We start from the raw sequence: 25,960 nt of genomic DNA, 5'->3' as shown, positions 1-25,960 counted from the left end.
TATAATATAGGGTTTAATATAGTATACTATAGGTTTTAATATAGTATAATATAGGGTTTAATATAGTATACTATAGGGTTTAATATAGTATAATATAGGGTTTAATATAGTATAATATAGGGTCTACTATAGGGTTTAATAGAGTGTACTATAGGGTCTACTATAGGGTTTAATATAGTATAATATAGGGTTTAATATAGTATACTATAGGGTTTAATTAGTATAATATAGGGTCTAATATAGTATACTATAGGGTTTAATATCGTATACTATAGTGTCTACTATAGGGTTTAATATAGTATTATATAGGGTCTCCTATAGGGTTTAATATAGTATAATATAGGGTCTACTATAGGGTTTAATATAGTATAATATAGGGTCTAATATAGTATACTATAGGGTTTAATATCGTATACTATAGTGTCTACTATAGGGTTTAATATAGTATTATATAGGGTCTCCTATAGGGTTTAATATAGTATAATATAGGGTCTACTATAGGGTTTAATATAGTATAATATAGGGTCTACTATAGGGTTTAATAAAGTATAATATAGGGTCTAATATAGAGTTTAATATAGTATAATATAGGGTTTAATATCGTATACTATAGTGTCTACTATAGGGTTTAATAAAGTATAATATAGGGTCTAATATAGAGTTTAATATAGTATAATATAGCATCTTGGCCTATTTCTACATGTCTCATGGCTTGAGACTGAGCTTTGCTTTGTATAAAGACAATACCAAACTTGTCATTAAGCAGTATTTCTTTAACTCTTTGCGTGAGGTTTAGCGAGAGGAAAATATTGCCCATAGTCTTTTGGGTCGCCGTGGGTGACGGCACAACAAATTGGGGAATCATTACTGTAGCTTCATTACTGTTAACAATTAATGTACAAGACTGTACAACCACACTGTTATTCACTTCAGGCCCTATTCAAACTGGAGATAATTTGACTTCACATGGACTTAAGTCACAATGTTGAGTCTACTCATCTCAAGTCTGAATCGGGCCCTTCAATCACATGTTTCTATTTAATATCTTTTTTTTTTTTTGTTCTTTGTAAAACACTTTTGTAAAATGCAATATCATTACTCAATTAGAATGACTTTGATTTAGGGTTGAACTATCCTCTTAAATAAAAGTATATGCTAAAACTGAGCTTGATTTCACTAAGTACGCTCCATGTATTAAATAAGACAACATTTAATGAGGCCTTATAATAAATGTACACAGTGATTTAAACATAAACATTAATCCATCCATACACCACACTAAACCTACACATAGTCTGTATCTGGAAAGGCATCCTATTCCCTAACTACTGTGACACTGCAGACACAGCTATCCTCTCTAACAGTTAGGAGCCAAATGAATGATGCCAGGAACTCTAAATGTAATTATGTCACTCTTGTGACTTGCTGATGCAATGATGTCACACACAAATCATCATCACCATGGTGATGCGCCATGACATATTTCCTTCAGACGGTTGAAATGCTGTTGTCGAGGGGACGTGACAACACTACCCTGCAGGTGTCACGTGTTTAACCAAAGTCTTATAATCAGTGACATCATCATAGATGACATCATCATCGCCTTCTCCATGGCGACTACGTTGTCGCTCCTGGCAACGGCTCACGGTTTGGAGCACGGTCACTAGGCGACGGTCCAGGGCGGAGAGGTGCAGCTCTGAGAGGAGGGGGGCCACGGAGAATAGAGGATCATGGGAAAGGGAGTCCCTCATGACATCACTGAGACGGTACTGGGGCAGGGAGAGGAGACGCAGATGTAGGAGTGTGGAGCGACGGATCCTAGAGAGAGAGAGAGTGATGGAGTGAGAGCTATGAGACAGAAGAGGAATATATGATGATGCTGGGGTAGTGATGGGGGTTCTACTAAGATAACATACTGAATTGTTTTAAGATAGTCATTTAGTTATTTTATTTAGAATTTTAGGACCTCTTGGTAAATATATATTTTTTTAAATTACTATCCTACAGAAACACATTGAATAACAGATTCATAAACGGAAAAACAATGCAGCAGAAGGAAGTTTGTTTTCAAGTGTCTCCTTTATCTGAGAGTTATGAGAAAGATACTGAATTATTCTATTGTTTTTTACACATGTTTAACCCCTTTGGTTAGAACACCATCGTGTTCCTGAGTCTTATCTTTCCATAGAGTGGTCACATTACTCTGTTAGAACACCATCATGTTCCTGAGTCTTATCTTTCCATAGAGTGGTCACATTACTCTGTTAGAACACCATCGTGTTCCTGAGTCTTATCTTTCCATAGAGTGGTCACATTACTTTGTTAGAACACCATCATGTTCCTGAGTCTTATCTTTCCATAGAGTGGTCACATTACTCTGTTAGAACTCCATCATGTTCCTGAGTCTTATCTTTCCATAGAGTGGTCACATTACTCTGTTAGAACAACCATCGTGTTCCTGAGTCTTATCTTTCCATAGAGTGGTCACATTACTCTGTTAGAACACCATCATGTTCCTGAGTCTTATCTTTCCATAGAGTGGTCACATTACTCTGTTAGAACAACCATCGTGTTCCTGAGTCTTATCTTTCCATAGAGTGGTCACATTACTCTGTTAGAACACCATCGTGTTCCTGAGTCTTATCTTTCCATAGAGTGGTCACATTACTCTGTTAGAACACCATCGTGTTCCTGAGTCTTATCTTTCTATAGAGTGGTCACATTACTCTGTTAAAACACCATCGTGTTCCTGAGTCTTATCTTTCCATAGAGTGGTCACATTACTTTGTTAGAACACCATCGTGTTCCTGAGTCTTATCTTTCCATAGAGTGGTCACATTACTTTGTACGCCAAACCGTTCGAATGCTATCTATGTTTTTAGAAATACACATTTCCCAGCGCCAGCTGTGCCATCAGAGTCCTGGGTTCGCGCCCAGGCTCTGTCGTAACCGGCCGCGACCGGGAGGTCCGTGGGGCGACGCACAATTGGCCTAGCGTCGCCCGGGTTAGGGAGGGCTTGGTCGGTAGGGGTTTCCTTGTCTCATCGCGCACCAGCGACTCCTGTGGCGGGCTGGGCGCAGTGTACGCTAGCCAAGGTGGCCAGGTGCACGGTGTTTCCTCCGGCGCATTGGTGCGGCTGGCTTCCGGGTTGGATGTGCGCTGTGTTAAAAGAAGCAGCGGCTTGGTTGGTTGTGTATCGGAGGACGCATGACTTTCAACCTTCGTCTCTCCCGAGCCCGTACGGGAGTTGTAGCGATGAGACAAGATAGTAGCTACTACAACAATTGGATACCACGAAATTGGGGAGAAAAAGGGGTAAAATTCTAAAAATAAAAATAAGAAATAAAAAAAAGAAATACACATTTCTGGATGTCTGCTGGTCTGTTAAACACCGCTGTGGCTCTGCCACCTCCCACTGTAGATGAGGATGGCCAACACCGGTGGATGGGGTGGATTGAGACGCAGCCCATGCAAAAACAGATATCTCTATCAGAAACAGATATCTCTATCAGAAACAGATATCTCTAACAGAAACAGATATCTCTATCAGAAACAGATATCTCTAACAGAAACAGATATCTCTATCAGAAACAGATATCTCTATCAGAAACAGATATCTCTAACAGAAACAGATATCTCTATCAGAAACAGATATCTCTATCAGAAACAGATATCTCTAACAGAAACAGATATCTCTATCAGAAACAGATATCTCTATCAGAAACAGATATCTCTAACAGAAACAGATATCTCTATCAGAAACAGATATCTCTATCAGAAACAGATATCTCTAACAGAAACAGATATCTCTATCAGAAACAGATATCTCTAACAGAAACAGATATCTCTATCAGAAACAGATATCTCTATCAGAAACAGATATCTCTAACAGAAACAGATATCTCTATCAGAAACAGATATCTCTATCAGAAACAGATGTATTTTTATGCAGATGTTGTTATTATGCTACTTAGATTCCTGCGGGGGTGCGGACATCGAGTCTTGGGGCTTAATTATGCTATATGTTATACCTGCAGCACTGCTCCAGAGGTGTCAGGATAGAGGGTTCATCTGTAGAGTGACGTCCAAACCTGTAGTCAGCACACAGACAGTGTCAATGTTACAATCAACTAACGTTAGTTAAACCTGTAGTCAGCACACAGACCGTGTCAATGTTACAATCAACTAACGTTAGTTAAACCTGTAGTCAGCACACAGACAGTGTCAGACACACACACACATGCACGCACACACCATTAAGAAAAACAGATCATCAATGTCATTGTCAGGATACTCACGCCCTCCCATTGTCTAAGTGCAGAAGGAAAGTGTTGTTGCCAAACTTATCAAACGTCTCATAGTGGTGTCGGTCCATATTACCTGGAACAAAATAGTTTGTGTTGAACGCATGTTTGTTTGTGTTTTATTTTCAGCTTTTTCCTCTTTCTGCTTATTGAAAAAACTTTGGTCTCCATGAACAGCACAATAGAAAGGTATTACTGTTACAGTCTCATTACTATTATAGTTCTAATATATTATTATGTCCTGACCCGGACCGACCCATGAGGAAGTCTAGTATAGTCATGTCTATCAGATCCACTAGTCTCCTTCCCTCCCCAGCCCAGACCTACCCATGAGGAAGTCTAGTATAGTCATGTCTATCAGGTCCACCAGTCTCCCTCCCCAGCCCAGACCGACCCATGAGGAAGTCTAGTATAGTCATGTCTATCAGGTCCACCAGTCTCCTTCCCTCCACAGCCCAGACCGACCCATGAGGAAGTCTAGTATAGTCATGTCTATCAGGTCCACCAGTCTCCTTCCCTCCCCAGCCCAGACCTACCCATGAGGAAGTCTAGTATAGTCATGTCTATCAGGTCCACCAGTCTCCTTCCCTCCACAGCCCAGACCTACCCATGAGGAAGTCTAGTGTAGTCATGTCTATCAGGTCCACCAGTCTCCTTCCCTCCCCAGCCCAGACCTACCCATGAGGAAGTCTAGTATAGTAATGTCTATCAGTTCCACCAATCTCCCTCCCCAGCCCAGACCGACCCAAGAGGAAGTCTAGTATTGTCATGTCTATCAGGTCCAGCAGTCTCCTTCCCTCCCCAGCCCAGACCTACCCATGAGGAAGTCTAGTATGTCTATCAGGTCCACCAGTCTCCCTCCCCAGCCCAGACCTACCCATGAGGAAGTCTAGTATAGTCATGTCTATCAGGTCCACCAGTCTCCTTCCCTCCCCAGCCCAGACCGACCCAAGAGGAAGTCTAGTATTGTCATGTCTATCAGGTCCACCAGTCTCCCTCCCCAGCCCAGACCTACCCATGAGGAAGTCTAGTATAGTCATGTCTATCAGGTCCACCAGTCTCCTTCCCTCCCCAGCCCAGACCGACCCATGAGGAAGTCTAGTATAGTCATGTCTATCAGGTCCACTAGTCTCCCTCCCCAGCCCAGACCAAACCATGAGGAAGTCTAGTATTGTCATGTCTATCAGGTCCACCAGTCTCCTTCCCTCCCCAGCCCCAGACCTACCCATGAGGAAGTCTAGTATTGTCATGTCTATCAGGTCCACCAGTCTCCCTCCCCAGCCCAGACCAACCCATGAGGAAGTCTAGTATTGTCATGTCTATCAGGTCCACCAGTCTCATTCCCTCCCCAGCCCAGACCGACCCATGAGGAAGTCTAGTATTGTCATGTCTATCAGGTCCACCAGTCTCCCTCCCTCCCCAGCCCAGACCTACCCATGAGGAAGTCTAGTATAGTCATGTCTATCAGGTCCAGCAGTCTCCCTCCCCAGCCCAGACCTACCCATGAGGAAGTCTAGTATTGTCATGTCTATCAGGTCCACTAGTCTCCCTCCCCAGCCCAGACCTACAAATGAGGAAGTATAGTATAGTCATGTCTATCAGGTCCACCAGTCTCCTTCCCTCCCCAGGCCAGACCTACCCATGAGGAAGTCTAGTATTGTCATGTCTATCAGGTCCACCAGTCTCCCTCCCCAGCCCAGACCTACCCATGAGGAAGTCTAGTATTGTCATGTCTATCAGGTCCACCAGTCTCCCTCCCCAGCCCAGACCTACACATGAGGAAGTCTAGTATTGTCATGTCTATCAGGTCCACCAGTCTCCCTCCCCAGCCCAGACCTACCCATGAGGAAGTCTAGTATTGTCATGTCTATCAGGTCCACCAGACCTACCCATGAGGAAGTCTAGTATTGTCATGTCTATCAGGTCCACCAGTCTGGTTTCCTTGTTGTATGGTGGGGTCTTCTTCACTGTGTCACAGTAGTCTGGGTCTTTCTCCCACCTGCAACATGACAACAGGGTAAGAGTTGAGACTAGTGTTAGAGTTAGGGTTGAGGGTTAGAATTAGGGTTGAGGGTTAGAGTTAGGGTTGAGGATAGGGTTAGAGTTAGGGTTGAGGGTTAGAATTAGGGTTGAGGGTTAGAATTAGGGTTGAGGGTTAGAGTTAGGAATGAGGGTTAGAATTAGGGTTGAGGGTTAGAATTAGGGTTGAGGATAGGGTTAGAGTTAGGGATGAGGGTTAGAATTAGGGTTGAGGGTTAGAGTTAGGGTTGAGGGTTAGAATTAGGGTTGAGGATAGGGTTAGAGTTAGGGTTGATGGTTAGAATTAGTTTTGAGGGTTAGAGTTAGGGTTGAGGGTTAGAATTAGGGTTGAGGGTTATAATTAGGGTTGAGGGTTAGAGTTAGGGTTGAGGGTTAGAGTTAGGGTTGAGGCTGGGATTAGATTTAGGGTTGAGGGTAAGAGTTAAAGTTGAGGCTAGGGTTAGAGTTAGGGTTGAGAGTTAGGGATGAGGTTAGGGTTAGAGTTGAGGCTAGGGTTAGAGTTGAGGCTAGGGTTGGAGTTGGAGTTGAGGCTAGGGTTAGAGTTATTATCTATCTATAGATATAGCTATAGACTCTATACCCACACTGCCAGTTTGCTGCGGCTGTAGGAGCGTTTCCAGGGAGACCTCCAGCTACGTCTGGTGGCCAAGGAGGGGTCCGGCAGCATCATGGCCAGGGAGGCCTCAAGGTTCTGGGGTCGACCACACACAGCGTGCTCCGTACTGCAGTAGTAGGAACACTGGCCATAGAAACACACATTATTCACTAGGGGAGATAGAGGGGGATGGAGGGGGGAGAGGAGAGGAGAGTTTGAGTGCACTCTTCTCTTCATCATCAGTGTAGATGACAGGAGAGGCAGCAATTCAAGAGCTGACAGAGAGAAAGATTGAAAATGAAAGAAATTAATTCAGCAAAAATGGCCTTTCAGCTGAATAATATGCAGCATCTATTTTCATATTCCCCACTAGAGAAAACAGAGATGTGAAACATGTAATATAAGGAGAGAGTTGGTAAAGAAAGAGGAGTGAGAGAGAGGGAGATGGGGTGAGTGTGATAGAGGGATAGAGTGAAGGAAGGATGGAGTGAAATAATGATAAACAGACCAGGAGAGGTGAAGAAGGTCCGGGCTAGTTTGTGGTCAGTGGTGATGTCTTTGATCTCTGTTACCACGTCAACCAGCCTCCCAACGGCTGGGGGGATCCGCCTGTAACCCAACACCCTGAGAGCGAGGGGAGTGGAGAGGAGAGGAGGGACAGGGGAGAGAGATGGGAGAGGGAGAGGTGGTGGGGGGGTGTAGAGAGAGGGAGAGGAGAGAGAGGCAGAAAAAGATGGGAGAGGGGGAGAGAGAGAGAGAGAGAGGGGTGGGGGGTGTAGAGAGAGGGAGAGGAGAGAGAGGCAGAAAAAGATGGGAGAGAGAGAGAGAGAGAGAGAGAGAGAGAGAGAGAGAGAGGGGTGGGGGGTGTAGAGAGAGGGGGAGGAGAGAGAGGCAGAAAAAGATGGGAGAGGGGGAGAGAGAGAGAGAGAGAGAGAGAGAGAGGTGGGGTGGGGGGATAGAAAGATGGAGAGAAAAGAGTTTGGGGAGAGGGAGGAAGAGAGAGAGAGAGAGGAGTCCATATTTAATGCTTCTCAATGTGTGCTCTATTCTCCACCATTCAGTCAGTGGTGTGGTATGCTGTATACTCCCTGACTGTTGCTATCAAGGTGAGAAACAGACTCATTGTTTACCTGTCCAGGTGAAAAGCAGCGATCTCTGCGTTGTGTCTCTCAAAGTCAGAGAAGTAGTAGAGGTTGAAGTTGGTCTCCTCATCACGCTCTTGTCTGACAGAGATACAGTCAACACAGGAACACAACTATACAGACTATACACAGTCAACACAGGAACACAACTATACAGACCATACACAGTCAACACAGGAACACAGCTATACAGACCATACACAGTCAACACAGGAACACAGATATTCAGACTATACACCCCAAACCATCACAATTGGGTTGAGGTCGGGTGATTGTGGAGGCCAGGTCATCTGATGCAGCACTTCATCACTCTCCTTCTTGGTCAAATAGCCCTTACACATCTTCATCTTAGAACTACCCATCCCGGATCCGGCATATTTGTCATCAGCAACACTGAATAGCATAGAGCAACAGTCAAAAAATATTACTAGAAAATATTCATATTCATGAAATCACAAGTGAAATATAACGAAACACTGCTTAGCCTTTTGTTAATCACCCTGTCGTCTCAGATTTTGAAATTACGCTTTACAGCGAAAGCAATACAAGCATTTGTGTAAGTTTATCAATAGCCTAGCATAGCATTATGTACACTTAGCATGAGGAAGCTTGGTCACGAAAATCAGAAAAACAATCAAATTAACCGTCTCCTTTGATGATCTTCGGATGTTTTCACTCACGAGACTCCCAGTTAGACAGCAAATGTTCATTTTGTTCCATAAAGATATTTGTTATATCCAAATACCTCCGTTAGTTTGGTGCGTTATGCCCAGGAATCCACCGGAAATAGCGGTCACGACAACGCAGACAAAAATTCAAAATTATATCCATAATGTCGACAGAAACATGGCAAACGTTTTTTATAATCAATCCTCAAGGTGTTTTTCAAATATCTATTCGATAATATATCAACCGGGACAGTTGGCTTTTCACTAGGACCGGGAGGAACAGTGGCTGCCTCTCTTTTTTGCGCAAGTCTCACTCTGAGAGCCCCCACCAATCCACTTACGCAATGTGGTCGTTCACGCTCATTCTTTAGAATAAAAGCCCAAAACTACGTCTAAAGGCTGTAGACACCTTAGGTAAGCCATAGAAAAAGGAATCTGGTTGATATCCCTTTCAATGGTCAATAGGGATGCATAGGAACACAATGGTTTCAAAATAAGAGTCACTTCCTGATTCGATTATTCTCAGGCTTTCGCCTGCAATATCAGTTCTGTTATACTCACAGACATTATTTTTACAGTTTTGGAAACTTTAGAGTGTTTGCTATCCTAAGCTGTCAATTATATGCATATTCTAGCATCTGGTCCTGATAAATAGGCCATTTACTTTGGGAACGTTATTTTTCCAAAAATAAAAATAGTGCCCCCTAGCTTCAAGAGGTTAGGTGTGTTTTGGGTCATTGTCCTTTTGAAAAACAAATCTGGTTGATATCCCTTTCAATGGTCAATAGGGATGCATAGGAACACAATGGTTTCAAAATAAGAGTCACTTCCTGATTGGATTATTCTCAGGCTTTCACCTGCAATATCAGTTCTGTTATACTCACAGACATTATTTTTACAGTTTTGGAAACTTTAGAGTGTTTTCTATCCTAAGCTGTCAATTATATGCATATTCTAGCATCTGGTCCTGAGAAATAGGCCGTTTACTTTGGGAACGTTATTTTTCCAAAAATAAAAATAGTGCCCCCTAGCTTCAAGAGGTTAGGTGTGTTTTGGGTCATTGTCCTTTTGAAAAACAAATTATAGTCCCACTAAGAACAAACCAGATGGGATGGCGTATCACTGCAGAATGCTGTGGTGGCCATGCTGGTTAAGTGTGCCTTGAATTCTAAATAAATCACTGACAGTGTCACCAGCAAAGCACACCCACACCATCACACCTCTTCCTCCATGCTTCACGGTGGGAACCACACATGCAGATCTCATCTGTTCATCTACTCTGCGTCTCACAAAGACACGCCGGTTGGAACCAAAAATCTCAAATTTGCACTCATCAGACCAAAGGACAGATTTTCACCGGTCGAATGTCCATTGCGCGTGATTCTCGGGTCAAGCAAGTCGCTTCTTATTATTAGTGTCCTTTAGTAGTGGTTTCTTTGCAGCAATTCGACCATCAAGGCCTGATTCACACAGTCTCCTCTGAACAGTTGATGTTGAGATGTGTCTGTTACTTGAACTCTGTGCTTGATGGTTCTTGCGACTGCACTTGAAGAAACTTTCGGAGTTCTTGAAATTTTACGGATTGACTGACCTTAATTTCTTAAAGTAATGATGGACTGTCCTTCTCTTTGCTTATTTGAGCTGTTCTTGCCATAATATGGACTTGGTCTTTTACCAAATAGGGCTATCTTCTGTATACCACCCCTACCTTGTCACAACACAACTGATTGGCTCAAACGCATTAAGAAGGAAAGAAATTCCACAAATTAACATTAACAAGGCACACCTGTTAATTGAAATACATTCCAGGTGACTACCTCATTAAGCTGGTTGAGAGAAAGCCAAGAGTGTACAAAGCTGTCATCAAGGCAAAGAGTGGCTACTTTGAAGAATCTCAAATATAAAAGATATTTTGATTTGTTCAACACTTTTTTGTTTACTACATGATTCCACTTGTGTTATTTCATAGTTTTGATGTCTTCACTATTATTTTACAATGTAGAAAATAGTACAAATTAAGTGAAAACCCTTGAGTGAGTAGGTGGGTCCAAACTGTTGGTACTGTACGTGTGTACGTGTATGTACAGTGCCTTGCGAAAGTATTCGGCCCCCTTGAACTTTGCGACCTTTTGCCACATTTCAGGCTTCAAACATAAAGATATAAAACTGTATTTTTTTGTGAAGAATCAACAACAAGTGGGACACAATCATGAAGTGGAACGACATTTATTGGATATTTCAAACTTTTTTAACAAATCAAAAACTGAAAAATTGGGCGTGCAAAATTATTCAGCCCCCTTAAGTTAATACTTTGTAGCGCCACCTTTTGCTGCGATTACAGCTGTAAGTCGCTTGGGGTATGTCTCTATCAGTTTTACACATTTTACACTCCTTGCAAAACAGCTCAAACTCAGTGAGGTTTGATGGAGAGCATTTGTGAACAGCAGTTTTCAGTTCTTTCCACAGATTCTCGATTGGATTCAGGTCTGGACTTTGACTTGGCCATTCTAACACCTGGATATGTTTATTTTTGAACCATTCCATTGTAGATTTTGCTTTATGTTTTGGATCATTGTCTTGTTGGAAGACAAATCTCCATCCCAGTCTCAGGTCTTTTGCAGACTCCATCAGGTTTTCTTCCAGAATGGTCCTGTATTTGGCTCCATCCATCTTCCCATCAATTTTAACCATCTTCCCTGTCCCTGCTGAAGAAAAGCAGGCCCAAACCATGATGCTGCCACCACCATGTTTGACAGTGGGGATGGTGTGTTCAGCTGTGTTGCTTTTATGCCAAACATAACGTTTTGCATTGTTGCCAAAAAGTTCAATTTTGGTTTCATCTGACCAGAGCACCTTCTTCCACATGTTTGGTGTGTCTCCCAGGTGGCTTGTGGCAAACTTTAAACAACACTTTTTATGGATATCTTTAAGAAATGGCTTTCTTCTTGCCACTCTTCCATAAAGGCCAGATTTGTGCAATATACGACTGATTGTTGTCCTATGGACAGAGTCTCCCACCTCAGCTGTAGATCTCTGCAGTTCATCCAGAGTGATCATGGGCCTCTTGGCTGCATCTCTGATCAGTCTTCTCCTTGTATGAGCTGAAAGTTTAGAGGGACGGCCAGGTCTTGGTAGATTTGCAGTGGTCTGATACTCCTTCCATTTCAATATTATCGCTTGCACAGTGCTCCTTGGGATGTTTAAAGCTTGGGAAATATTTTTGTATCCAAATCCGGCTTTAAACTTCTTCACAACAGTATCTCGGACCTGCCTGGTGTGTTCCTTGTTCTTCATTATGCTCTCTGCGCTTTTAACGGACCTCTGAGACTATCACAGTGCAGGTGCATTTATACAGAGACTTGATTACACACAGGTGGATTGTATTTATCATCATTAGTCATTTAGGTCAACATTGGATCATTCAGAGATCCTCACTGAACTTCTGGAGAGAGTTTGCTGCACTGAAAGTAAAGGGGCTGAATAATTTTGCACGCTTAATTCTTCAGTTTTTGATTTGTTAAAAAAGTTTGAAATATCCAATAAATGTCGTTCCACTTCATGATTGTGTCCCACTTGTTGTTGATTCTTCACAAAAAAATACAGTTTTATATCTTTATGTTTGAAGCCTGAAATGTGGCAAAAGGTCGCAAAGTTCAAGGGGGCCGAATACTTTCGCAAGGCACTGTATGTGCGTGTGTGTGTAAGTCTCTCACTTCATTGGTTTGAGGATGGCCTGTCCGTAGTTAGGAAATGACATCACCAGCTTGAGCTGTGTCCCTCCAGACTTCTGCACTGAGATAGAGAGACGGGTTACCATAGCAACACTTGAACTTCACATACTGAGTACACACTGAGCTCTCTCTATCACACACACACACACACACACACACACACACACACACACACACACAGGGTTCCCCTGTTTGAAACTAAATAAGGTCATCCAGTTTGTATGTTTTCATCCTGCAGTTCTACATTACTCCACTAGGGGTCTCCTCATACCTGACTCTAAACGTCACAACTCCCAGCTATGGGAGAATCTCAACTGCATTGCCTTGATTCCTCACGTCCTCTCTCTTCACCTCCTTCTCAAAACCCATCGGATGAGAAGAGGGGAGGGATTAAGGAAATGCAATTGCAATTCTCCCAATCTGTCCTTCCTCCCAAAGTGTGCACCTGTTCACTTCCCTTCACTAATTTGAAAGGACATGACTGGTATAAGAAATATGTTGGCTACTCCCACTAGCCCATGCCTCCACCAATCCAATGCTTTTGGTGTAATAGTATACGAGTGTACACTACAGGAGATATTAATGGAACTCACCCAGCGATTTTAACAGTAGGGCACTGGTGTAGTAAACTACATAGTGTTCTAGGGTGCTACTTAATTCTCTGTGTGTACAGGACATAATGCCCCCATATCTCCCACCCCCAACAATCAGGCTCCCAAGACCCCTCCCCAACACACACACCACCCAAACACATCACCCACCCACACACACACACCACCCACACACACCACCCACACACACACACACACCACCCACACACACCACCCACACACACACACACACCACCCACACCACCCACCCACCCACACACACCACCCACACACACCACCCACACACACTCCAGGGTGAAGTTTCCCTTTGACAGACATCTAGGATCAGCTTCCCCTCCCCCAATTCTAACCTTAACCCCCTTAGTGGGGAAATTGCTATACTGATCCAAGATCAGTGTCAAAGGGGAACTTCCCCCTATTCCGCCACACACACACACACACCACACACCACACACCACACACCACATGCACACCTGCGCTGACGATACGGTGTGTGCTGAGCTGCTGAGCAAGAGGTGCCATGTTGGGGTCCAGGTGGGGGTAGAGCTGCCAACGGGAGATACCAAGATGGAACCTCAGCCAGGGGGGGTGGCTGTCACTGCTCCTGTTCCAATGGGCTGAGTCATCGCCGATGTCACTGTCACTCACCCTGGGGAGGGTGGAGGGGGAAAGAGAGGGAGAGGAGAAGAGGGTTGGAGACACAAGAGGAGAGGACAAGAGAGAAGTAGTTAAGAGGAGGAGACGACAAGAGGAGAGGACAAGAGAGAAGCAGTTCAGAGGAGGAGACGACAGGAGGAGAGGACAAGAGAGAAGTAGTTAAGAGGAGGAGACGACAGGAGGAGAGGACAAGAGAGAAGTAGTTAAGAGGAGGAGACGACAGGAGGAGAGGACAAGAGATAAGTAGTTAAGAGGAGGAGACGACAGGAGGAGAGGACAAGAGAGAAGTAGTTAAGAGGAGGAGACAACAGGAGGAGAGGACAAGAGAGAAGTAGTTAAGAGGAGGAGATGACAGGAGGAGAGGACAAGAGAGAAGTAGTTAAGAGGAGGAGACAACAGGAGGAGAGGACAAGAGAGAAGTAGTTCAGAGGAGGAGACGACAGGAGGAGAGGACAAGAGAGAAGTAGTTAAGAGGAGGAGACGACAGGAGGAGAGGACAAGAGAGAAGTAGTTCAGAGGAGGAAGTGGAGGAGGCGCCAGGAGAAATAGGAGGGATATTTGCCGTAATGAACTAAAGGATCATGCCGCATGCGTCTGTTTTTTCAGAACAATCACGCTACTTCCGTAAACTCACCACATCTGTGTGCTCGTCTCGCGCGCCTTCCCTTTGGGCTTCACCTTCAGCAGCCAATCATCTTCATGGATGGGCGGGGTTGGCATGTTGTAGAGCGGGTGGCTAAAAAGAGCCTCTAATTTTGACATCCCGGATCCCATAGGCTTAATCCCCATCGAGCCAAACTTTCCTACCCTTTCCGTCATGGTGAGTGAGTCTACAGGCCCTTCCTCCTTATGTCCATGACCTACCTTGACGGCCATTTTGGTTGTGACCGCGTCCTTTTCGGACATTTTTTGAGGGCCATTGCTGTCCATATGGGAAGAGTTCACTTTTCTGGTGCCCGGGGGTGTCTTGGCATAGCTGGCATGGTTGTCCGACATCCTGGAGGTGTAGTTGGTATCCACCAGGGCTCGGAGGGTGTGGAGGTGTGTCTGACGAGGGGAGGGGGTGTCACAGTGGTTCTGGTAGATGGAGCGAGATAGTACGGTGAGGAGGAGATGGAGAGAGAGGGAGGCAACGACCAGCGATAGACAGACAGTCCGAGAGCGACGGCGTGTATACCACCTCATCGTTCTGAGGGAGAGAAAGAGTTGGAGAAAGACTGAGAGATAAAAATATGTAAAGGAGGAGAAAAAAGGAAGAGAGAGAGAGTAGGAGGAAGAGGAGAGAAACTGAATAAATATAGGTGAAAGGACGAGTGAGGATTGGAGAGAGAGAAAGAAGAGGGGGAGGATGAGGAGGAGAGGTTGAGGGGGTGAATGTGGGAGAATGAGAGAGAAAGTTAGAGGAACGAGGGAAGGAAAGAGTCTCAGAAACAGCATAGAGAAAGAGATAGAAAGAAGCCCATAGAGACTGGACCTTTCGAAAGTCAGAGCAGCCCTCTATTCTGGTATAGATACCTCCAATACAACTACCTAGATACCCTCCAATAAAACTACCTAGATACCCCCCCAATACAACTACCTAGATACCCCCAATACAACTACCTAGATACCCTCCAATAAAACTACCTAGATACCCCCCCAATACACCTACCTAGATACCTCCAATACAACTACCTAGATACCTCCAATACAACTACCTAGATACCCTCCAATACAACTACCTAGATACCCTCCAATACAACTACCTAGATACCTCCAATACAACTACCTAGATACCCCCCAATACAACTACCTAGATACCTCCAAAACAACTACCTAGATACCCTCCAATACAACTACCTAGATACCCTCCAATACAACTACCTAGATACCCTCCAATACAACTACCTAGATACCCTCCAATACAACTACCTAGATACCCTCCAATACAACTACCTAGATACCCTCCAATACAACTACCTAGATACCCTCCAATACAACTACCTAGATACCCTCCAATACAACTACCTAGATACCCTCCAATACAAATACCTAGATACCCCCCAATACAACTACCTAGATACCTCCCCAATACAACTACCTAGATACCCTCCAATACAACTACCTAGATACCTCCCCAATACAACTACCTAGATACCCTCCAATACAACTACCTAGATACCCCCCAATACAACTACCTAGATACCCTCCAATACAACTACCTAGATACCTCCAATAAAACTACCTAGATACCCTCCAATACAACTACCTAGATACCCTCCAATACAACTACCTAGATACCCCCAATACAACTACCTAGATACCTCCAAAACAACTACCTAGATACCTCCAATACAACTACCTAGATACCCCCCAATACAACTACCTAGATACCCTCCAATACAACTACCTAGATACCTCCAATACAACTACCTAGATACCCTCCAATACAACTACCTAGATACCCTCCAATACAACTACCTAGATACCTCCAATACAACTACCTAGATACCCTCCAATACAACTACCTAGATACCCTCCAATACAACTACCTAGATACCTCCAATACAACTACCTAGATACCCCCAATACAACTACCTAGATACCTCCAAAACAACTACCTAGATACCTCCAATACAACTACCTAGATACCCCCCAATACAACTACCTAGATACCCTCCAATACAACTACCTAGATACCTCCAATACAACTACCTAGATACCCTCCAATACAACTACCTAGGTACCCTCCAATACAACTACCTAGATACCCCCCCAATACAACTACCTAGATACCCTCCAATACAACTACCTAGATACCCTCCAATACAACTACCTAGATACCCTCCAATACAACTACCTAGATACCTCCAATACAACTACCTAGATACCCTCCAATACAACTACCTAGATACCCTCCAATACAACTACCTAGATACCCTCCAATACAACTACCTAGATACCCTCCAATACAACTACCTAGATACCTCCAATACAACTACCTAGATACCCTCCAATACAACTACCTAGATACCTCCAATACAACTACCTAGATACCCCCCAATACAACTACCTAGATACCCTCCAATACAACTACCTAGATACCCCACAATACAACTACCTAGATACCTCCAAAACAACTACCTAGATACCCCCCAATACAACTACCTAGATACCCTCCAATACAACTACCTAGATACCCTCCAATACAACTACCTAGATACCCCCCAATACAACTACCTAGATACCCTCCAATACAACTACCTAGATACCTCCAATACAACTACCTAGATACCTCCAATACAACTACCTAGATACCCTCCAATACAACTACCTAGATACGCCCCCCCAATACAACTACCTAGATACCCTCCAATACAACTACCTAGATACCCTCCAATACAACTACCTAGATACCTCCAAAACAACTACCTAGATACCTCCAATACAACTACCTAGATACCTCCAAAACAACTACCTAGATACCCTCCAATACAACTACCTAGATACCTCCAATACAACTACCTAGATACCCTCCAATACAACTACCTAGATACCTCCAATACAACTACCTAGATACCCTACAATACAACTACCTAGATACCTCCAATACAACTACCTAGATACCTCCAATACAACTACCTAGATACCTCCAATACAACTACCTAGATACCTCCAATACAACTACCTAGATACCCTCCAATACAACTACCTAGATACCCCCCAATACAACTACCTAGATACCCTCCAATACAACTACCTAGATACCCCCCAATACAACTACCTAGATACCTCCAATACAACTACCTAGATACCTCCAATACAACTACCTAGATACCCCCCAATACAACTACCTAGATACCTCCAATACAACTACCTAGATACCTCCAATACAACTACCTAGATACCCTCCAATACAACTACCTAGATACCTCCAATACAACTACCTAGATACCCCCCAATACACCTACCTAGATACCCTCCAATACAACTACCTAGATACCCTCCAATAAAACTACCTAGATACCCTCCAATACAACTACCTAGATACCCTCCAATACAACTACCTAGATACCTCCAATACAACTACCTAGATACCTCCCCAATACAACTACCTAGATACCCCCCCAATACACCTACCTAGATACCCTCCAATACAACTACCTAGATACCCCCCAATACAACTACCTAGATACCTCCAATACAACTACCTAGATACCTCCAATACAACTACCTAGATACCCCCCAATACAACTACCTAGATACACCCCCCCAATACAACTACCTAGATACCCTCCAATACAACTACCTAGATACCTCCAATACAACTACCTAGATACCTCCAATACAACTACCTAGATACCCTCCAATACAACTACCTAGATACCCCCCAATACAACTACCTAGATACCCTCCAATACAACTACCTAGATACCCTACAATACAACTACCTAGATACCCCCCAATACAACTACCTAGATACCCTCCAATACAACTACCTAGATACCTCCAATACAACTACCTAGATACCCTCCAATACAACTGCCTAGATACCCTCCAATACAACTACCTAGATACCCTCCAATACAACTACCTAGATACCCTCCAATACAACTACCTAGATACCTCCAATACAACTACCTAGATACCCTCCAATACAACTACCTAGATACCTCCAATACAACTACCTAGATACCCTCCAATACAACTACCTAGATACCTCCAATACAACTACCTAGATACCTCCAATACAACTACCTAGATACCCTCCAATACAACTACCTAGATACGCCCCCCCAATACAACTACCTAGATACCCTCCAATACAACTACCTAGATACCCTCTAATACAACTACCTAGATACCTCCAATACAACTACCTAGATACCTCCAATACAACTACCTAGATACCCTCCAATACAACTACCTAGATACCTCCAATACAACTACCTAAATACCCTCCAATACAACTACCTAGATACCCCCCAATACAACTACCTAGATACCCCCCAATACAACTACCTAGATACCTCCAATACAACTACCTAGATACCTCCAATACAACTACCTAGATACCCTCCAATACAACTACCTAGATACCCTCCAATACAACTACCTAGATACCCTCCAATACAACTACCTAGATACCCCCCAATACAACTACCTAGATACCCTCCAATACAACTACCTATATACCTCCAATACAACTACCTAGATACCTCCAATACAACTACCTAGATACCTCCAATACAACTACCTAGATACCCTCCAATACAACTACCTAGATACCCCCCAATACAACTACCTAGATACCCTCCAATACAACTACCTAGATACCCCCCAATACAACTACCTAGATACCTCCAATACAACTACCTAGATACCTCCAATACAACTACCTAGATACCCCCCAATACAACTACCTAGATACCTCCAATACAACTACCTAGATACCTCCAATACAACTACCTAGATACCCTCCAATACAACTACCTAGATACCTCCAATACAACTACCTAGATACCCCCCAATACACCTACCTAGATACCCTCCAATACAACTACCTAGATACCCTCCAATAAAACTACCTAGATACCCTCCAATACAACTACCTAGATACCCTCCAATACAACTACCTAGATACCTCCAATACAACTACCTAGATACCTCCCCAATACAACTACCTAGATACCCCCCCAATACACCTACCTAGATACCCTCCAATACAACTACCTAGATACCCCCCAATACAACTACCTAGATACCTCCAATACAACTACCTAGATACCTCCAATACAACTACCTAGATACCCCCCAATACAACTACCTAGATACCCCCCAATACAACTACCTAGATACACCCCCCCAATACAACTACCTAGATACCCTCCAATACAACTACCTAGATACCTCCAATACAACTACCTAGATACCCTCCAATACAACTACCTAGATACCCCCCAATACAACTACCTAGATACCCTCCAATACAACTACCTAGATACCCTACAATACAACTACCTAGATACCCCCCAATACAACTACCTAGATACCCTCCAATACAACTACCTAGATACCTCCAATACAACTACCTAGATACCCTCCAATACAACTACCTAGATACCCTCCAATACAACTACCTAGATACCCTCCAATACAACTACCTAGATACCCTCCAATACAACTACCTAGATACCTCCAATACAACTACCTAGATACCCTCCAATACAACTACCTAGATACCTCCAATACAACTACCTAGATACCCTCCAATACAACTACCTAGATACCTCCAATACAACTACCTAGATACCCTCCAATACAACTACCTAGATACCCCCCAATACAACTACCTAGATACCCCCCAATACAACTACCTAGATACCTCCAATACAACTACCTAGATACCTCCAATACAACTACCTAGATACCCTCCAATACAACTACCTAGATACCCTCCAATACAACTACCTAGATACCCTCCAATACAACTACCTAGATACCCTCCAATACAACTACCTAAATACCCTCCAATACAACTACCTAGATACCCTCCAATACAACTACCTAGATACCCTCCAATACAACTACCTAGATACCCTCCAATACAACTACCTAGATACCTCCCAATACAACTACCTAGATACCCTCCAATACAACTACCTAGATACCCTCCAATACAACTACCTAGATACCCTCCAATACAACTACCTAGATACCTCCAATACAACTACCTAGATACCCCCCAATACAACTACCTAGATACCTCCAATACAACTACCTAGATACCTCCAATAAAACTACCTAGATACCTCCAATACAACTACCTAGATACCCCCCAATACAACTACCTAGATACCCTCCAATACAACTACCTAGATACCCTCCAATACAACTACCTAGATACCCTGCAATACAACTACCTAGATACCTCCAATACAACTACCTAGATACCTCCAATACAACTACCTAGATACCCCCCAATACAACTACCTAGATACCCCCCAATACACCTACCTAGATACCCTCCAATACAACTACCTAGATACCCTCCAATACAACTACCTAGATACCCTCCAATAGAACTACCTAGATACCTCCAATACAACTACCTAGATACCCCCCAATACAACTACCTAGATACCCTCCAATACAACTACCTAGATACCCTCCAATACAACTACCTAGATACCCTCCAATACAACTACCTAGATACCTCCAATACAACTACCTAGATACCTCCAATACAACTACCTAGATACCCCCCAATACAACTACCTAGATACCCCCCAATACACCTACCTAGATACCCTCCAATACAACTACCTAGATACCCTCCAATACAACTACCTAGATACCTCCCAATACAACTACCTAGATACCCTCCAATACAACTACCTAGATACCCTCCAATACAACTACCTAGATACCCCCCAATACAACTACCTAGATACCCTCCAATACAACTACCTAGATACCCCCCAATACAACTACCTAGATACCCTCCAATACAACTACCTAGATACCTCCAATACAACTACCTAGATACCTCCAATACAACTACCTAGATACCCCCCAATACAACTACCTAGATACCCTCCAATACAACTACCTAGATACCCTCCAATACAACTACCTAGATACCCCCCAATACAACTACCTAGATACCTCCAATACAACTACCTAGATACCTCCAATACAACTACCTAGATACCCCCCAATACAACTACCTAGATACCTCCAATACAACTACCTAGATACCTCCAATACAACTACCTAGATACCCTCCAATACAACTACCTAGATACCTCCAATACAACTACCTAGATACCCCCCAATACACCTACCTAGATACCCTCCAATACAACTACCTAGATACCCTCCAATAAAACTACCTAGATACCCTCCAATACAACTACCTAGATACCCTCCAATACAACTACCTAGATACCTCCAATACAACTACCTAGATACCCCCCCAATACACCTACCTAGATACCCTCCAATACAACTACCTAGATACCCCCCAATACAACTACCTAGATACCTCCAATACAACTACCTAGATACCTCCAATACAACTACCTAGATACCCCCCAATACAACTACCTAGATACCTCCAATACAACTACCTAGATACCTCCAATACAACTACCTAGATACCCCCCAATACAACTACCTAGATACGCCCCCCCAATACAACTACCTAGATACCCTCCAATACAACTACCTAGATACCCTCTAATACAACTACCTAGATACCTCCAATACAACTACCTAGATACCTCCAATACAACTACCTAGATACCCTCCAATACAACTACCTAGATACCTCCAATACAACTACCTAGATACCCTCCAATACAACTACCTAGATACCCTCCAATACAACTACCTAGATACCCTCCAATACAACTACCTAGATACCCCCCAATACAACTACCTAGATACCTCCAATAAAACTACCTAGATACCTCCAATACAACTACCTAGATACCCCCCAATACAACTACCTAGATACCCTCCAATACAACTACCTAGATACCCTCCAATACAACTACCTAGATACCCTGCAATACAACTACCTAGATACCTCCAATACAACTACCTAGATACCTCCAATACAACTACCTAGATACCCCCCAATACAACTACCTAGATACCCCCCAATACACCTACCTAGATACCCTCCAATACAACTACCTAGATACCCTCCAATACAACTACCTAGATACCCTCCAATAGAACTACCTAGATACCTCCAATACAACTACCTAGATACCCCCCAATACAACTACCTAGATACCCTCCAATACAACTACCTAGATACCCTCCAATACAACTACCTAGATACCCTCCAATACAACTACCTAGATACCTCCAATACAACTACCTAGATACCTCCAATACAACTACCTAGATACCCCCCAATACAACTACCTAGATACCCCCCAATACACCTACCTAGATACCCTCCAATACAACTACCTAGATACCCTCCAATACAACTACCTAGATACCTCCCAATACAACTACCTAGATACCCTCCAATACAACTACCTAGATACCCTCCAATACAACTACCTAGATACCCCCCAATACAACTACCTAGATACCCTCCAATACAACTACCTAGATACCCCCCAATACAACTACCTAGATACCCTCCAATACAACTACCTAGATACCTCCAATACAACTACCTAGATACCTCCAATACAACTACCTAGATACCCCCCAATACAACTACCTAGATACCCTCCAATACAACTACCTAGATACCTCCAATACAACTACCTAGATACCCCCCAATACACCTACCTAGATACCCTCCAATACAACTACCTAGATACCCTCCAATACAACTACCTAGATACCTCCAATACAACTACCTAGATACCCTCCAATACAACTACCTAGATACCCTCCAATACAACTACCTAGATACCCTCCAATACAACTACCTAGATACCTCCAATACAACTACCTAGATACCTCCAATACAACTACCTAGATACCCCCCCAATACAACTACCTAGATACCTCCAATACAACTACCTAGATACCTTCCAATACAACTACCTAGATACCCCCCAATACAACTACCTAGATACCCTCCAATACAACTACCTAGATACCCTCCAATACAACTACCTCTTTCTTTACCTAGATACCCCCCAATACAACTACCTCTTTCTGTAGGGAATAGGGTGCCATTTGGTTTGCAGTAATAGACAACGGTCAACTCAGTCCTAAGCACAAAGCACAGACTCCCCCAGGCACGATCACATCCCCCTTTATAGAGGGTCACTGAAACGACAGAGGGAAGAAGGTATAATTTTACCACCTCTCTTTCTCCTCCCTCCTTTTTCCTTCCCTTTTTACTCACCTTTCTTTCTTTAAAGGTTTCCCCCCTTATGTTCTCCTCCTTCTTTCCTCACTATCCGGAATGAGACAGAGCTCTGATATCTTGTCAACCTATATTAATCTGTTTTCTCTCAATCTCTCTATCCCTTCCATCGCTCTATCTCTCTGTCCCCTGGCATAGGCAGGGAGGTGTGCCAGGTTAGAGTGACCCGAGTGGCATGCTGTTAGAGCAATAAAGTTGTTTACTCATCCCTCTATCTTTCCCTGTACATGTCTGTCTGTCTGTCACCTTGTCTGTCTGTCTGTCTGTCTGTCTGTCTGTCTGTATGCTTGTCTGTCTGTCACCCTGTCACCCTGTCTGTCTGTCTGTCTGTCTGTCTGTCTGTCTGTCTGTCTGTCTGTCTGTCTGTCTGTCACCTTGTCTGTCTGTCTGTCTGTCTGTCACCTTGTCTGTCTGTCTGTCTGTATGCTTGTCTGTCTGTCTGTCTGTCTGTCTGTCTGTCTGTCTGTCTGTCTGTCTGTCTGTCTGTGTGTCTGCATGCTGTTAGAGCAATAAAGTTGTTTACTCATCCCTCTTTCTCTCTATCTTTCCCTGTACATGTCTGTCTGTCTGTCTGTCTGTTTGTTCGTCTGTCTGTCTGTCTGTCACCTTTTCTGTCTGTCTGTCTGTGTGTCTGTCTGTCTGTCACCTTGTCTGTCTGCCTGTATGCTTGTCTGTCTGTCTGTATGCTTGTCTGTCTGTCTGTCTGTCACCCTGTCTGTCTGTCTGTCTGTCTGTATGCTCGTCTGTCTGTCTGTCACCTTGTCTGTCTGTCTGTGTGTGTGTCTGTGTGTCTGTCTGTCTGTCTGTCACCTTGTCTGTCTGTCTGTCTGTATGCTTGTCTGTCTGTCTGTCTGTCTATCTGTCTGTCTGTCTGTCACCTTGTCTTTATGTCTGTCTGTATGCTTGTCGGTCTGTCTGTCTGTCTATCTGTCTGTCTGTCACCTTGTCTGTATGTCTGTCTGTATGCTTGTCTGTCTGTCTGTCTGTCTGTCTGTCTGTCTGTCTGTCTGTCTGTCTGTCTGTCTGTCTGTCTGTCACCTTGTCTGTCTGTCTGTATGCTTGTCTGTCTGTCTGTCTCTCTGTCTGTCTGTCTGTGTGTCTGCATGCTGTTAGAGCAATGAAGTTGTTTACTCACCCCTCTTTCTCTCTATCTTTCCCTGTACATGTCTGTCTGTCTGTCTGTCTGTCTGTCTGTCTGTCTGTCTGTCTGTCTGTCTGTCTGTATGCTCGTCTGTCTGTCTGTCTATCTGTCTGTCTGTCTGTCACCTTGTCTTTATGTCTGTCTGTATGCTTGTCTATCCGTCTGTCTGTCTATCTGTCTGTCTGTATGCTTTTCTGTCTGTCTGTCTGTCTGTCTGTCTGTCTGTCTGTCTGTCTGTATGCTCGTCTGTCTGTCTGTCACCTTGTCTGTCTGTCTGTCTGTCTGTCTGTCTGTCTGTCTGTCTGTCTGTCTGTCTGTCACCTTGTCTGTCTGTCTGTCTGTATGCTTGTCTGTCTGTCTGTCTGTCTGTATGCTTGTCTGTCTGTCTGTCTGTCTGTCTGTCTGTCTGTCTGTCTGTCTGTATGCTTGTCTGTCTGTCTGTCTGTCTGTCTCTCTGTCTGTCTGTCTGTGTGTCTGCATGCTGTTAGAGCAATAAAGTTGTTTACTCACCCCTCTTTCTCTCTATCTTTCCCTGTACATGTCTGTCTGTCTGTCTGTCTGTCTGTCTGTCTGTCTGTCTGTCTGTCTGTCTGTATGCTCGTCTGTCTGTCTGTCACCTTGTCTGTCTGTCTGTCTGTCTGTCTGTCTGTCTGTCTGTCTGTCTGTCACCTTGTCTGTCTGTCTGTATGCTTGTCTGTCTGTCTGTCTGTCTGTATGCTTGTCTGTCTGTCTGTCTGTATGCTTGTCTGTCTGTCTGTCTGTCTGTCTGTCTATCTGTCTGTCTGTCTGTCACCTTGTCTTTATGTCTGTCTGTATGCTTGTCGGTCTGTCTGTCTGTCTATCTGTCTGTCTGTCACCTTGTCTGTATGTCTGTCTGTATGCTTGTCTGTCTGTCTGTCTGTCTGTCACCTTGTCTGTCTGTCACCTTGTCTGTCTGTCTGTATGCTTGTCTGTCTGTCTGTCTGTCTCTTTGTCTGTCTGTCTGTGTGTCTGCATACTGTTAGAGCAATGAAGTTGTTTACTCACCCCTCTTTCTCTCTATCTTTCCCTGTACATGTCTGTCTGTCTGTCTGTCTGTCTGTATGCTCGTCTGTCTGTCTGTCTATCTGTCTGTCTGTCTGTCACCTTGTCTTTATGTCTGTCTGTATGCTTGTCTGTCTGTCTGTCTGTCTATCTGTCTG

The 25,960-nt window shown here is 43.7% G+C and overlaps 2 protein-coding genes across 2 annotated transcripts in view; both read right to left on the bottom strand.

Moving 5' to 3' along the window:
• The window catches only part of LOC139424237 (uncharacterized), a 511,968-nt gene that overhangs the window by 210,432 nt on the left and 275,576 nt on the right, over positions 1–25,960 (bottom strand).
• LOC139424385 (extracellular serine/threonine protein kinase FAM20C-like) lies at positions 1,195–23,829 on the bottom strand. The gene is made up of 11 exons (XM_071176152.1): positions 23,618–23,829; positions 14,384–14,938; positions 13,566–13,741; positions 12,464–12,542; positions 8,071–8,163; positions 7,449–7,564; positions 6,930–7,110; positions 6,195–6,304; positions 4,300–4,381; positions 4,033–4,092; positions 1,195–1,818 (listed from the first exon to the last, which is right to left on the bottom strand). Exons 2-11 carry the CDS (start codon positions 14,932–14,934, stop codon positions 1,530–1,532), a joined length of 1,737 nt encoding a protein of 578 aa, XP_071032253.1. The 5' UTR covers positions 14,935–14,938; positions 23,618–23,829; the 3' UTR covers positions 1,195–1,529.

The sequence above is a fragment of the Oncorhynchus clarkii genome, chromosome 13 (genome assembly GCF_045791955.1).
Source record: "Oncorhynchus clarkii lewisi isolate Uvic-CL-2024 chromosome 13, UVic_Ocla_1.0, whole genome shotgun sequence".
Classification (NCBI taxonomy): domain Eukaryota; kingdom Metazoa; phylum Chordata; class Actinopteri; order Salmoniformes; family Salmonidae; genus Oncorhynchus; species Oncorhynchus clarkii.
The sequence above is the reverse complement of the archived record's forward strand: the minus strand, read 5'-3'. Positions and strand labels throughout refer to the sequence as shown.